Below are 15,202 nucleotides of genomic sequence, written 5' to 3' on the forward strand. Positions count from 1 at the left end.
CCATTGATTGAGCCACAGGGCTTGCCACTCTGCATCAGACTGTCTACCAGGCTGATTCAGAATGGCAGCGTTCTCTTTGAACATTCAAAAACACGTGGAGCCAGGACTAGTCACTTGTGGCAAATTCGATGGTTCCCACGCTTGTTTGGCAGCGGCGACGTTCGGTGGCAACATTTTGATTCACAGTCCTCATAGGCAGCCCCAGATAAAGAGCCACGATCATGAACAATTGGACAGAAAGCTGTCTTGGAGCGGAGAATTGGCGGAACTCCAGATAGGAACCGAGGTACAATAAATTTTTGCAAAATTTCTCACAAGTCTTATTCTTTATCAAATGTTAATCAATGCGTGCATTAGATCACGGCGATGAGCATCGGTCGTCTCACAAACGATGATAAGGATGTCCTCTTGGTTGGAACACCAAGCCACGTCCTTGCCTTCCATGTCGAGGACAATTCCGACATTTTCTACAAGGAGGTACAAGAACACTAGATCAGTATTTAATCAGAACGTAGACTCATCATTTATTTCGTGTAGATGTCCGATGGCGTCAAATGCATTGCCATCGGTAAATTGGGATGGCTCCCCAATCAGGTTGCAATCGTTGGTGGTAACTGTTCAGTGACGATTTTGGACTCACAAGGCACAGAAATATTTTGGACGGTGGTCGAGGGCATCGTCAGCTCCTTGGCTGTCTTTGACTTTGATGGCGACAACGAAAACGAGGTAACTTTCATCGATCATCCCTTACTGCGACTTGATGTTATTTCGTCTCTTCAATTTCTTTTCTATTTCAGCTGGTCACTGGTACACAAGACTTTGAAATCAAGGTGTACAAAGAGGAGAATGTGCTCTGGGAAGCCAAGGAGACTGCTCCAATTACTACACTAACAGGCCTTCCCAATAGAAGGTTCGTTTATTCAGTTGGGAACGGGACTCTGGGTGTCTATGAAATGGCGCAAAGATTATGGCGCGTTAAGGTGAGTTCAGTAAACACACTATTCTCGATATTTGAATAATAAAGCACGAATTGTTCAGTCAAAGCACCGAGTGGTGGTCACGAGAAGCTTCGACGTGAACGGGGACGGTGCACCGGAAGTTATCACAGGCTGGAACAATGGAAAGGTCGATGCGAGATCATCGAATAGTGGAGAGGTGATCTTTAAAATTCAATTATCCAACGGGATAGCTGGGATCGTGGAAGCCGATTACAGAAGAATCGGCAAGCCTGATCTAGTTGTAGTGTCCACCAGCGGCGAAGGTACTATTTGAAGAAATGAGCACGAGCAAAGTGCTGATAGATTTCAAAATGCAAGAAACTAAACATCAATCGCTTCTAGTTCGTGGCTATGGTTCTGGGTCCACGATGGACACTCCGGAACCAGGAGAAGCCATGCGTGAATTGCTGGCGAAGAAACAAGTTCTACAGATGGAACTTAGGCAAAGGACTGCGTCTGTTCCGGCTATGTACCACAGGACTAAACTGGCGGTCACCTTGATGACTATTAATGGTGCTGCAAGGGTTGCTCTAGCATCAGGGCCTGGACTGTTGGTAGGTATTATGGGAGTTTTAATGGTTCAACGTCAACAACAGTGACATTTCAGATCCATTGCGCCATAGTGTTCACCGAGGGTGTGTTTGATGGTGAAACTCTCGTTGTTCATCCCCCGAGGCCGAAAGGGGAACTGGAAATCGAGCTTCGTCCTTCGAAAAACACTCCGGTTGACATTCATGTCAAGGTGTGCGTCGGGCCTGCAGGCGCAGATCTGATGCAGGTAGAAAACTGGTCGAAGCAGAATTGAAATGACTGATCATCGTTTCAATTGTATTTTCTTCTAGGTGTTCGAAATGACCCGACAACTGCCCAGGTTTTGCATGTACGAAATGATCATGAAGCCGGGGCGCACTGAAGATAACATTCTGAACAACTTCGTCGTCGCCGAGGTACATCGGATAATCTAACATTTTACCTACCGACAAACAGCCAGCATTCTTAAACTATTTAAGTCGCTGATCAACAAAATTATCTGATAAGAAGAAGCTGTAAGGTTCTTACGGTGTCATTTCTCCAGTTTGCAGAGCGACCTCAAAGAATCGCGCTTTGGTTGAACCAGAGTCTGATCTTGCCAAAGGAGTTCGAGATCAGAGAAGACGGATCAAATGGCGGCGGGATTGAGATGTGGCTTCGCGGGATGAGGGACGGCAAGGTTCATTGCTTCAAAGCAGACTCAACCGGGAAAGTGACCATTCAAACTGAGGACTCCACGTTTGCAGGGGACATTATTCAATCTCTAGCTTTGTACTTGGGTCTGAGGGAGTTGTCCTCGGAGGTCACGTTTCCAGAAGAGGAGAAGAAGCTCTTGGACGCTTTAGAAAAAGTCAAAGGTAACATACACTCTACCTCATTGTTTTATTAGGTTGGTGCATATGAAATGTCGGATTTTCTTTACGTGTGAACGTTTCTCTCCCTGTTTTCGTTATGCTTTTGTTTTTGGCGTAATCTCGTTTATAGTCGTACTGTCCATTGCCAAAATCACATTTCAACAAAGGAGATTTTCTCAAAAGTGTTCCATTTTGTTATTTGTTTTGAATTTCGTAAGGATATGAATTCAACCGATATTGGGGGTAATTTTTTTATATGGGTATAAACTTGGTAATAATGTTGCAAAAACTGCACGCAATATAAATCAGGCATTTGGGGAGAATACTGTTAACGATCAAAAAATGCAGCGTTGGTTTGAATCAGCGGTCCGGTGATTTTTCCCTACAAAATGAACCGCGTGGAAGACCCAAAACGTCTGTGAAAAATGATGCTCTGAAAGCATTGGTGAAAACAAATCCAATTGTATCTACAAGGGAACTTGCTACCGGAATGAAAGTTGATCATACAATAATATTGCAACACCTTTCAGAAATTGGCAAGGTGTAAAAAATGGATAAGTAGGTACCGCATGAACTAATCATCGCCATGGCTCAATACTTCTCCACAACAGCCCCCTGCTGTATACATCATACAAAACAATTGCAAAATTAAATGAATTAAAATATGAAATTTTGCAGCATCCAGCTTATTCGCCGGATCATTGGCCAACCGATCTTTATTCAAATGGAGACAGTCTGAAAAATTTCATATCAAAGTTTATTGATTCTAAAGATCAGAATTTCTTTAAGAATGCATTAAAATCTCGTTGGGAAAAGAGTATTGAAGCGAATGGAGCATATTTTGATTAAATAAACAGCTTTTGAAAAAAAAAATGCAGTTTTATATATTCACTTAAAAATCCAACATTTCACACGCACCAACTTAATACAACAATCTCAACGAATAAAAATACTTTCTTCTGTTGCAGATTTGAAAGAAATCGACATTAGGCTGCAGGCAGAGGCAGCCAGCGATACAACTCTGTTGAAGAACATTATAATTCGTTTAGAGGACGCCAGGATCCTCGAGAACATCGACGAGATGCGGAAGAGGTTGGTGCAGCTGAAAAACGTCAACGTGGATCTGATCAAGGAACACGAGATCAGGATGAAGAGTTACCGGGAATTGGCGGCGAACTTGAAGGAGTTGAACCTTGGGGTGCAGAGAGCTGCTAGATTAAGGGGTAAGTGACCAAATCAGTTTTAGTGGCGCGTTGAAGGACCTTGATAACTTGATTTCAGTCGGCAAGAACGCATCGAACACGGTGGCACACTGTCGAACCGCTATCCAGGACAATAATCCGAAAGCACTTCTGTTGGCAATAAGACACGGATGAAGCTGTTTAACCATCATTGTTTTATTGTTGGACGATATAACCGTTAAAATACTCCATAAAATAAGTACTGTCGCGTACCGCTAAATCTTCTCGGGACCAGATGTTATACAATATATATAGTTTTAACAAATTATATCACAGGGTGTAAGTCTTTCCTATAACACTCGACCTTCAAACGATCGAGGACGACAAAGCTGTACGACAATCTTTCCACAGCAAGGTTTTGTACTTTCATCGAGGTCTGTTTTATAGAAACGTTTATCAATGGGACAATTTGTACAAGGCAAGATGTGCACTTAACAAGACAGAGAGTAGACAATTATGCTTCATCGGACAGATAGACATCTTTGGTCTTCTGATCAATGTTATCTTCGACATAATTTTAAATCTAGGTGCTTCAGCAAGTTAGATGCTCGGTTCAGTGAAAAGGCAAGTGAATTTTAGTATATAAACATGGGCAACTGATCTAAATTCTTCTCTGGTTCCCCTCCTGTGGCATAAGCAGCGCACTGATCAATGGTTTGCACCCCGCACAGAGATGCTGAACCTTCTCTTGAGGGGCACTGGCGACGGCCGACGAAGAGCGTTCAGGGTGCTGTCGGTGGACGCCCTCACCCTGAAGGAGTTCGTCTGCTGTCCAGAATTTCCTGGCAATTCCGTCAACAGTTTGTAGACGTCGGTGAAAACGGCCATGACCTGTCGAATAAAAATAATCGGACCAGTTACACTGCTACCGTTACATAACCCAGCGGGATTATCTATTCAGTCACTATGACGAGAGTATTTTTCTTCGCAGGCTACGTTCGAACATTATCACTCGTGCCGTTTTTTCGTTCCCACCCCTTGAACGTCCGCGGCACGTGTATGGCCGTCGCGTCGTGCGTATCCTACGTTCTTCACTCTCTGCACCTTTACGAATTTCGAAAAATTGTCATTCATACTCGTTTCCATTCATTTCTACGTCATATTGTTGCAATAAAACCAGATTATATCTTCTGCACCGTGCAGATCGTAAGCAAATCTAACGCACTCGGCGTTATGTATATTATATATTATATATATTATATTATATTATATTATATATATTATATTATATTATATTATATTATATTATATAATATTATATTATATTATATATATTATATTATATTATATATATTATATTATATTATATTATATATATTATATTATATTATATTATATATATTATATATATTGTCGGCGCAAAAAATCGATTTTTAAGGCCGAATAAATATTTCCGAATATCGCTGATACCTCTAACGCGTCGCTCGCTTGCATCTTGACACGAGTCTTCGTCCAATTTACGCTGCGCTCTACACATTCGTACAAAATTTCGCAGCGAAACCCCCGCGAAAGCTAATTATATCAGCGATTTTATCCTTTCGACGGTATACGTATGTATCAGAAATAAAACAGAGCGTTTCTCTCGGCAGATAAAAAGTAATCGCTCGAGGTCGATGCGAAAGCGTACATAGTAAACGATTGCAAATTTAAATATCCTTCCGGGTGAAGGTCGTCGGAGTGCACGGCAATTGAGCGACGAAGGGTGCAGAGGTGCGACTAGGGTCGCCGGCGGAAGGGTGCCAGAGTGCCACACGGGGCGAACCACGAAAACGATAACCGTGGCCACCGTCGAGCTGTTCGATTAGGTGACCGGGTAATTAATTGTGAAACAAATTTTTAATTGCGGCACGGTTACGATCCTGATAACGGCGTACACATTGTACCGATGTCGGTCGATATCGCGCGTCCACACTCGCCGCGATACAGATTTTGTTTACGACTTTGCGATCACGCGTAAACGCCATGACCGGTTTCCCGGAGGAGTAAACAATCGTATAGAAAAATAACTGTCGGCCGATTATGACTCGGCGACAGTATGAAATCAAGTTCTCGGGGACAGATTCGCGAAAGACCCCCTACGATAGCGGGGGGGAGGGGTTCGAACTGTTCCGAGGGGAAAAGCCGAGTGACGCGCGGCATACGTCAGAGCTTCCGACAATTCGGTTAATTAGCACCGTAATAACGGTGACGTAGCACCGCGTCTTCGGCAGCCTCGAGACCACGTCATCAAGGCAAGGGACACCAAGGCTTTCGGATATTTTGTTCGTCCGTGGAGACTCTTCCGTTCGCCCTGATCGCGTCCCACCGCGACGTTCATACCGAAAAGGGAAGGAGGCGACGAATTCCAAATTTTCACCGCGCTTTGTTACGTAATTTTTGATCCCTTTTGAGCGGAGAGGGATGCTCTTTCCTTTTTCAATTAGCGGTCCGACTGGAAGATAGCGAGCGTTTTCTTGGTTTGAAAAACGAATGGAATTATTTCTGCGCCGGAACGTCGTGCATGTTTTTATTGTACCTTTATCGTGTCACTCGGAGCTTTTTTTTCGGCGACAGTTAATTATAAACGTTCACTGATATTCAATTATAAGCGCTGCTTTGACACGATTCGCCCCGGCTTGATACGCGGGTACGCGTGACACGTGTCTTTCCGTTTGTTTGACATTCAAAATTCCGACTGCGCTCCACCGTATACGGGGTGTCCAGAATGATCGGGACCGCGCTTGTACCATGTGTCGTCGTGGTCAAATTGATGAGAAATGTTTATACGAACTTGTGTATGCATACATATATATATATTATTATTTCATATATTATATTATATTATATTATATTATATTATATTATTATTATATTATATATTATATATTATATTATATTATATTATATTATATTATTATTATATTATATATTATATTATTATTATATTATATATTATATTATAAATATGTGTTATTATTAAAAATGTTCATACAAACTTGTGTCCGGAAATGATAAGAAAAGATATAATATATGTATATATAATATTATTATTATATTTTGTATATTATATTATAATTTTATTTTATATATATTCATATAATTATAATATAATATACAATATAATAATAACATTATATGTATATACAATATTATTATACAGGAATAATAATATTATTATATCATATATTATATTATATACATTATACAAAGTTTCTAAATTTTGGGAATCTACTCAAAACGCATTTACTATTATTTCCAATACAGATGGAATATTTGAAAACATTCAACGATCAAAAGTCTGCATTCTTGCACTCTCTCGAATATTCGAGCATTTCTTATAACCGCTATAATAAATCATGAATATCCTTGAATGCTTATATCTTTTCAATAAAGTATTTCCGGACACAAGTTTATATAAACATTTACGACCAGTCTCTACGGCCTCAGTAACACATAGTAGAGATTTGTTCCGTATCTCTCTGGACACCCTGTACATTGTAGTTAGACGTACGCTCAACAAAAGAACATTATTTCTCGAGGGCCAAACGAGTCGAGTTTACTTCAATTTTTCAGCACACGCGTAAAATTGCAAACTGATAACAAAATTTCGAGAATAGCACATATAGCATATCAGCCTCTGTTCCAAATACTTTGAATTCGTTGCATTCATGTAGTATGCACCGTCGACTAGGTAAAAAAAATCTAATTCATGCTTGATGCAGCTTCGAATAGAAGTCCCGATCTTTCGCGGTCGGGCCGCTTTAAAAAACACAGTGCGACGCCGGCGGCCGGCCAGCGATTTCGCGGCAATCTTTTTAATCTGGTGTTGTTACTACTCTGCTTAGAGATAATATAGCGGAGTTTAGAAAGAAGTTACAGAGATAGCGGGTCCTCCTGCGCAGCCGCCATCTTGTGTCCGGGGGTCTCGAGAAGCGCTCTTTTTACGGGGGTGGTAAACAAAAATGTGCGCAAGCGACGATAATTGAAAGAAAAATAGTGTCGAAAACATGACGAACTTGATAAAGATAGTGTCGAGGAGATCGAAACGATTGTTCTGCGTGAGTTCAAGGTGAGATAATGAATTACTTGTTCGACGGATTCCCGGACGGAGATCTCGTGGAACGAGTGCGCCTCGATCTGCTCCGCCCTTTGCCGTCCTTCCGAGGTGGAGACGACCCTTTCGCCCGGCGTGTACGACAGATCCGACTTGTTCCCGATTAGCACCACTACTGGTGGCACCTTTCTAGTTTTCTTCGCGTGCGACACCAAAAATCTGGAATCAACACAATCGCTATCGGAATTAACGGACCATTCACATAAAACACGATAATCCGTCGTGTACTCTTCCGACGAGCGGTATCACTGGTATCGGTCCCCGACTATCGTCGACACGAAATTAATTGGCTGGCTAGTCCTCAGACGATCTTATTCCGCCATAATACGTGTGTAACTATCTTTTTCTCGCGGCAGCCGAGATTCTTTTTTCACGCGCGCACTTACGTGCGTCGGCTGTGAAGGAGGCGAAGACCCCGGCTCCGACGTTGCATTCTCTCTTCCCTGATCGAAACAATTATGCTAACACGGGCGCTGTACGTTTTATCTGGCCGCGACCTTGACTGCCGAAACTTCGTCTCCTCCACAGTCAAAACAGTGGGGGCTGACTCGGGGGCGAATGTGTCACTTGAAATATCTCGGAACTGGGACATAAACACCAGGAACTTCGGATTCCTTATCTTACAATTTATTGTGATTCCGAACGATTTATTCTGGCGGTATTTACTTTTTAATGCGATCTGTCGTGTAATACGCTATTTCGCGAACGAAATATTGCTCGGGAAATTAACTTCGTCGCGTCGATTATTCAGCGGATTGTTCGTACGCGTTTAAGGCGAAATTTTGTATTTATTAAGTTGGTGTATATGAAATGTCCGATTTTTAAGCGAATATATAATTATATATATTATTAATAATGTATTATAATTAATATATAATATAATATAATTATATATAATATATATAATATAATATAATTATATATAATATATATAATATAATATAATTATATATAATATATATAATATAATAATAATAATCATATACTATAATTAATATATGATAACCTAATATTTTGTACTAGGCGCCGCTCTTAACTTTTGTTCCCAGATTGCAACCTAAGGTCGATGGCATAATGCGATCTAATTACAGTATTCTCTCTCTCTTCTCTCTCTCTCTCTCTCTCTCTCTCTCTCTCTATTTTTCTATATATATCTCTCCCAATAGTTCGTATTCTCTTCCACCGTATTCGAACGCTTCCCCCACCACTGAGCAGACACGTTCGCGTTCCTACGTATTTTAAAAGCGACTCTCCTTATGGATCGTTCAATACATGGTGTCCCAAAAATGTCTCGCAATACGGAAATGTGGGGTAGCTGTTTTATATTAATTTATAAAAGCAACAGTAAGACATTTATTCTGATTTCGAACAAGTGTTATTGTAATATTTGTCGCAAGTAATATATAATGGGGTGCATATTATTATAGACTCGAAGTAACGTTTAGCTGAGTCATCCTATATATTTATAAAAAAAAACTTAACAAAATATTATATTTATATATTTCTATTTTCTGTGGTCTCTAACATAGAAGTATACAAATATGGTATTCTGTTAAGTTGTTTTTTAAATATACAGGATGATTCAGCTAAAAGAGATCATTTAGAGCGCCGTGAATAATAAATTCAGTATAAATAAATAAAAAACTCAGTGTAAATAAATAAACTCAGTATAAATAAATAAACTCAATATAAATAAATAAACTCAATATAAATAAATAAATAAACTCAAACTAACTTTTACATTTTTACAGATGTGGCGGACCAGACATAAAAAGCCACGTCCTCCAAAAGCGGGGTGTGCAGATGCCTTTTTCGGGTTTTCCCGACGCAAGGCGTACACACCACCATAAAACAATAAAAACGTCGAGACACAGCTTCGGACCTTAGGTCCTGGATCACCCCGGTCGGAAAATCTTCGGAAAAGGCCTTCGCCCTTCCCAAGGACCTTCCCTTACCAATTTCAATACGCTCTCCCCAATAAATACGAGGACCTCTCGACCGGGAGACGTTAGTTAGCTAGTTTTCCTCCGACTCTCGATGTGTTCATATTTCTGTCTCATCCGTCACTCGTTTACCTTTACCTTTTACACACTGTACCCCATCACCTTTTTGTTACAAGTTATATTAAACTTCTCGTTATATAAAAACCAAAAAAACTCTCTCGGATTATTTTATAAAAACCGTCGCAGTAACCCCTGCGACAAACAGATATTTACGGAAAGCCAAGAAAGAAGCTACATTTGTATATTTCTATATAAAAAATAATACAAAATAGAAATACACAAATATATATATGATATATCGTTAAGTTTTCCCCTTTAAATATCGCTAAAAGCGTAAAAGTTACTTCGAGCCTATAATTATTCGCGCCACCGTGTATCGAACGAATAACTCGCAAACGTTCGCAATTTGAATAACTGTAAATCTCCGAATTAGCGACCCGTCATTCGGACGGATTCCGCGAGCCTGGGTAATCGCAGAAGCATTCATGGCGCGAAGGTCGCGAACGAGGGTGGTTCGAACGGTGTTTATAAAAAGAAATCAATTCTCACCGTAGCCGATTGGTTTCGTCGAAGCTGACACGGTCCGAGACCGAGTAAACGAGTATTATGGCGTCGGCCAATCGCAGCTTGAACTCGGTTGGGGGTGGCAGGAATCCCGGCGGGTCGGTCAGTTCCCACGAGGCGTCCAGGAAGTTGTCAACCTTGTACATCCTCTCCGTGCTGCAGTCATACTCGCCTATGAACCGCTTTGTCGCGAACCGAACCGCCAATGCTGAACAGTCGAAACGATACAACAGCGTCGTAAAATGGACTCTCAGAGGGCGGATCGGCGATTCGCTACTAGCGTTGCTACTTCGCTACTCGTTCACGTCGCCGGTGGACGATCCAAGGGAGAGAAATGGTTAACGACGGTCTCATTCGACTCGTTGGCTTTACCAGTTTTACCGACGCCCTGCAGGCCCAGCAGGATCACCTTGAACAATTTCGGCTCCTTGGGGCTGCTGAGGCCGAGGTTCCACGCGATCGGTGGGCTGATTCTTTTCTTGAGCGACGCCGCCGGTGGACTGAACCTCTCCATGACTTCGAAGTCACTGCTTTCCTGCCGAGGCGGCTCCATCGATTATGAACCCTCTCCTGCACCGATGATATTTAATAGACACGTTGGTACACGCCCGTGTGGCATCGGAGCCTCCCTTTTTCACCGTGTCTGATAAACACATCGATCGGTGACGTTTGTCCTTTCCGCGAGGGTTGCAGTGCTTTTAGCACACGCGGCCAAGTGTGCGTGCGTGGATTCCATTCATGCGAGCACGCTTTCAAGCGGAACCTATTCTGCCGAGAGAGAGAGAGAGAGAGAGAGAGAGAGAGAGAAGAGAACTTCTCTCGCGCAGCAGCCGTTTCGAAACGGAACCGATTTTATTCAACCGTGAACGAGCGTATTTCCGACACACGAGTGTGGAAATCCTTTGGAACTTAACACGTTGGCTGCCGCGCGAATTTTACGTGACTTGCCCAAGGCGCCAACATGAATTTTTCATTATGCGATGCATATTATGTTGAAATATTATTTACAGCAGATAAGTTTAGTTGTATAAACTTGTTTTATGGATTTTTCGTGTGGCGCATTGTAATAAATTACAATTATTATAATATTATATTATTTAAAAATTTATGCGTATCGATGTTTACCCTAATTATGTATTTTAACTATTCGTCGCGTCGCCGGTCACCGGTGGCCCCCACGGCGCTGTAGCCAAGTCGAGTGCCGGTCACCGGTGACCCCCACGGCAGCCAACGTGTTAATAAATAACGTAATGATTGGTGGAGTACAAAATAAAATGTATTTGCATTAATATTAATTAAATATTAATTAGCCATATAATATAATTATATTATATTATTATATATTATTATTGTATATATATAATAAATATTAATTAATTTAATATTAATCGGTGGCTATAAATACTTTGAATACTTCTATGATTTTCACACGTTTGAAAGTAGCGTCACCAGCGTAGATAGTTGTTATATATTTATTGCATTAATCGTATCCGCTCATAAAATACGCTCTCTAAATATCGTGCGCTATGCGTTACAATTTTCAATAATTACATTCGCAAAATTCATTTATCGAATATGAAAATGAAAATGAAATTATTAAGAGTTTATAAATTAAAAAGATCAACTCTTCTCAAATATAGATCATCAATTTATATACGAAACTTTTCTTTTTCAATACGTTTTCAATCCCGGGGCACGGAAATTGGGACAGGCACAGAAACTGGGACATCTACCCTATGTCGATCCTTCTCTTAAAATTTACCAGAAAGCGAATAAATTGTTTCATAATAAAACAAATCACATCACTTGACGTTCTATACTAATTTCAAAGTTGAATAAGTATAACATTTTCTATTAAATAATCGAAATGAAAGTTTCCTTACATTCTCTCGGGGTGCAACTTGTGTTCTTATTTTCTTTAAAAATCGTGCGCCTCGAATAGCGAAGACAATCGACGATAATCTCGCAGCCCCTAAAAATCGTGCCGAAATAGACGCTCTTATCTCGAACTGAAACGACCAGGCGGGCGATCGATGAATCTCTCGATCGTAGTTATCGATGTTCCGGCGATAAGCCGGCCAAAATAAATGTGGCCGGCCACGTGCATCACGTCGCTTCACCACCATGTATGCCAATAATTTTTGCGTAACAGCCAGATAATCGCAATTATAGTAGCGGTTTCGCAACGTGCCCGTTATCGATTCAAAATGTTTCTCAGATCACGTGTGTGCACGAGAGTGCGTAAGTATTCACCGTCGAACCGAACCGTAGCGGCGGCGAGTCGCGCTCGAGATGCTCGATGATGCGCTGTGCACGGCGTGGTCATCGATTATAAAAAATCATTAGCGCGCGCGCGCGCGTGCGGGCACAGTGCAGGAAATTCCTGCGGACCCGCGCGCCCCGCGGCATTCTGCCGTGGCGCCAGGCAACGTGAACCCGCAAAGGTCGCTACACGGTTCTAATCAAAACGCTTCGTATCAGTGTCGTTAGGTCAGACATTTAATGGCTGCGTTTCGCAATTCGCGTGTCTTCGTCCTGGATGGAATAAAACCGGGTGCTATTGGACAGCCGTGCACCAGATCCGATGGGTGTCGACCCCATGGTGGACACCCGGCACGCGCCCCTCGTCGCCGTTCGCACTTATCTTTACGTAAGAAGCACGGCGATCTCTCCCCCGCGACCCCTCTCGCCGTCTCGGCGTGCGCGACGCTAAACAGATATGTGTCCGGCACGGATTCTGAGTCATTGGCGTTTCGCTATTTCCGCCGTGGACGACCGACGCACTTTTCGCCACGTGGGCACCGTGGACGCAGCCGCCGACGCCATCTTTACGGGCCTCGATTGACGATGGTTGTGCCAGTTAAAGATGTCCGATGCCGATTCGATTCCTGGTCAAATCGTTTCTTTCGGTCGGAGAGCCGATTTTTCGAAACGATCGATAAATCTTCTTAGGAATCGTCGATCAGATTTTCACGTTTCAGCGAATTGTAGAAGCGATGTCCTTTCGTTGTTTTTTTTTCTCTGTTATTTGTTTGTCGCTGGACTGTGACATTTGTGCACGAGAAATATGCGAATTATGGGAAGTATGTTGGTATGTTTAATATGTAGCATATTAAGTAGACTGCCGATTTTCATGCGAAATGAAAATTGTCTGCATTTATTATGACGCGTGAAAGCTAGATTTACATTTATTTCTTTTTTGAATCAGTTTAGAATGTACAAGTTAATTCAACGGTATTTTTGCATTCTTGAAATATTTTCGCTGTTTATTTATATTTATTTATATATATTATTATTATATTATATTATATGTTATTATTATATTATATTATATATTATTATTATATTAATTATATTATATTATTATTTTTATATATTATTTATTTATTTATATTTTTTATATAATATATATATATATAAATTTATATATAATATTTTATAATATACAATATGTATATTGCTAATTATTAGACGGTGGATTTCATATATAAAATGCTTATCACAATTATTCCGATACATCATAGTTCAATAAATTACAAGCATTTTTTTGCACAAATTTAGTGTCGTCAATTGACGAAGATTGTCTGTCGAAATTAATTTAAACGCGGAGAATGACCTCTCCACAAATATACAGGGTGGGGCGCATAACTGTCGCTACAATCTTTTAAGTGTTACTTTCAATAATCTGTCAAAAAACTGTTTCGAAAGGAAAGTTAATCAGTATTTAATCAGCTATACATTGAGAAATAACAAAATTTAAAAAATTGTTACTTTTCGACCAAAAGTCAAGGTCACCTTGATGTTTCTTAAATGGCACTCGGTCTTTCTGACTTCGTAGGGTTATTGCTGATAAAAAAATGAATTCAACGGCCTGCTATACTACGACCTTCAGATGACCTTGACTTCAGCAATTTCGCGAACCGGTTTCAATAAAATTTTCAGCATGCGGATGAGTCACTGAGAACTACAAAACGCTTTTTTTTACATTTTCGTTATAGGCTCAGATAGAAAGATCATTGAGAAAACATAATTTCTTAATTTCGCTATGATCCCGTCCAATTGCAATTTTTGGAAACGATTTTTCATCCATTATCTAGTAAACTAATCTCTCTGACACCCCAAAAAATTTAGGCCACTTGGCCTAATTAAGAAATTGTTATTCCGTTTTGAAAGGTGTTCGAATACTTTCCTCCCTGGAATACTCTCTTCTTCCGGAGTTTTCAAGGCCATCGATGTCGGGGTGCATATAATTGCATAGCTTTTTTTATTGTATCGCATCGCCGATGTTAAAATAGGCTTGTATAACTTCCTGACCGTGAAATGACCTTTGACACCAAACATGAAAACGAAACGTGAAATTGTATCTCCCGATATCAAGTGACGAATACGATGCAAAAAGTAGCTTTTTTCAAGGTCATTTCTTTCGTAGGAAGCAAAAACAGGGACTGAATAATTATTCGAATCTACAGAAATTCGCATTATGAAAGAAGAAGACAACAGACGCTTTGATCTAATGAATGCTAATTTTACAAATTTCTTCAGATAACAAATTAGATAACAAACACGTGTCTTATACATGATTGACCATCCCCATAAAATGGATTCGGTAATACAAGTTGCAGCAACAGAAAATTCGTACTATGAACAAATCATAAAAGCGTGAAAAATAAAGGTATATAAAGTTAGTTACCGATTATTAGTTACCAACAACTATAAAAACGAGCCGCAAGGCATAATTAGGGAGAAATTATTGTAATTCCTTGATTGACAATTTCGATATAGTAATATATTATATTATTTTTTGATACTATAATAAATTATTACTCACCCTGTATGCGAATGAAATTACTATCATTTAATCATAATAAATTGTTATTATAGTATCATTGTTAAATGATAGTAATTTCATTCGCATACA

At 40.3% G+C, this 15,202-nt stretch overlaps 2 protein-coding genes across 3 annotated transcripts; one reads left to right on the forward strand and one right to left on the reverse strand.

Annotated features, from left to right (window-relative positions):
* Window positions 1-9: 9 nt before the first annotated feature.
* Window positions 10-3,892, forward strand: LOC117222052 (BBSome complex member BBS2). The gene is made up of 11 exons (XM_033473518.2): window positions 10-286; window positions 358-477; window positions 538-726; window positions 798-980; window positions 1,039-1,261; window positions 1,341-1,552; window positions 1,606-1,776; window positions 1,841-1,945; window positions 2,074-2,386; window positions 3,352-3,606; window positions 3,665-3,892. The coding sequence occupies exons 1-11, from the start codon at window positions 62-64 to the stop codon at window positions 3,757-3,759; spliced, it is 2,091 nt and encodes a 696-aa protein (XP_033329409.2). The 5' UTR covers window positions 10-61; the 3' UTR covers window positions 3,760-3,892.
* Window positions 3,761-12,933, reverse strand: LOC117222053 (ras-related and estrogen-regulated growth inhibitor). 2 transcript variants are annotated; one of them, XM_033473520.2, is made up of 4 exons: window positions 10,657-11,579; window positions 10,270-10,492; window positions 7,690-7,876; window positions 3,761-4,455 (listed from the first exon to the last, which is right to left on the reverse strand). In XM_033473520.2, exons 1-4 carry the CDS (start codon window positions 10,835-10,837, stop codon window positions 4,273-4,275), a joined length of 774 nt encoding a protein of 257 aa, XP_033329411.1. In that variant the 5' UTR covers window positions 10,838-11,579; the 3' UTR covers window positions 3,761-4,272. The 2 variants fall into 2 exon arrangements, with proteins under 2 accessions (XP_033329411.1, XP_033329410.2); XM_033473519.2 differs by lacking the exon at window positions 3,761-4,455 and having other exon boundaries at window positions 6,827-7,876; window positions 10,657-12,933.
* Window positions 12,934-15,202: the final 2,269 nt, after the last annotated feature.

Source organism: Megalopta genalis, chromosome 3 (assembly GCF_051020955.1).
Source record: "Megalopta genalis isolate 19385.01 chromosome 3, iyMegGena1_principal, whole genome shotgun sequence".
NCBI classification, from domain to species: Eukaryota; Metazoa; Arthropoda; class Insecta; order Hymenoptera; family Halictidae; genus Megalopta; species Megalopta genalis.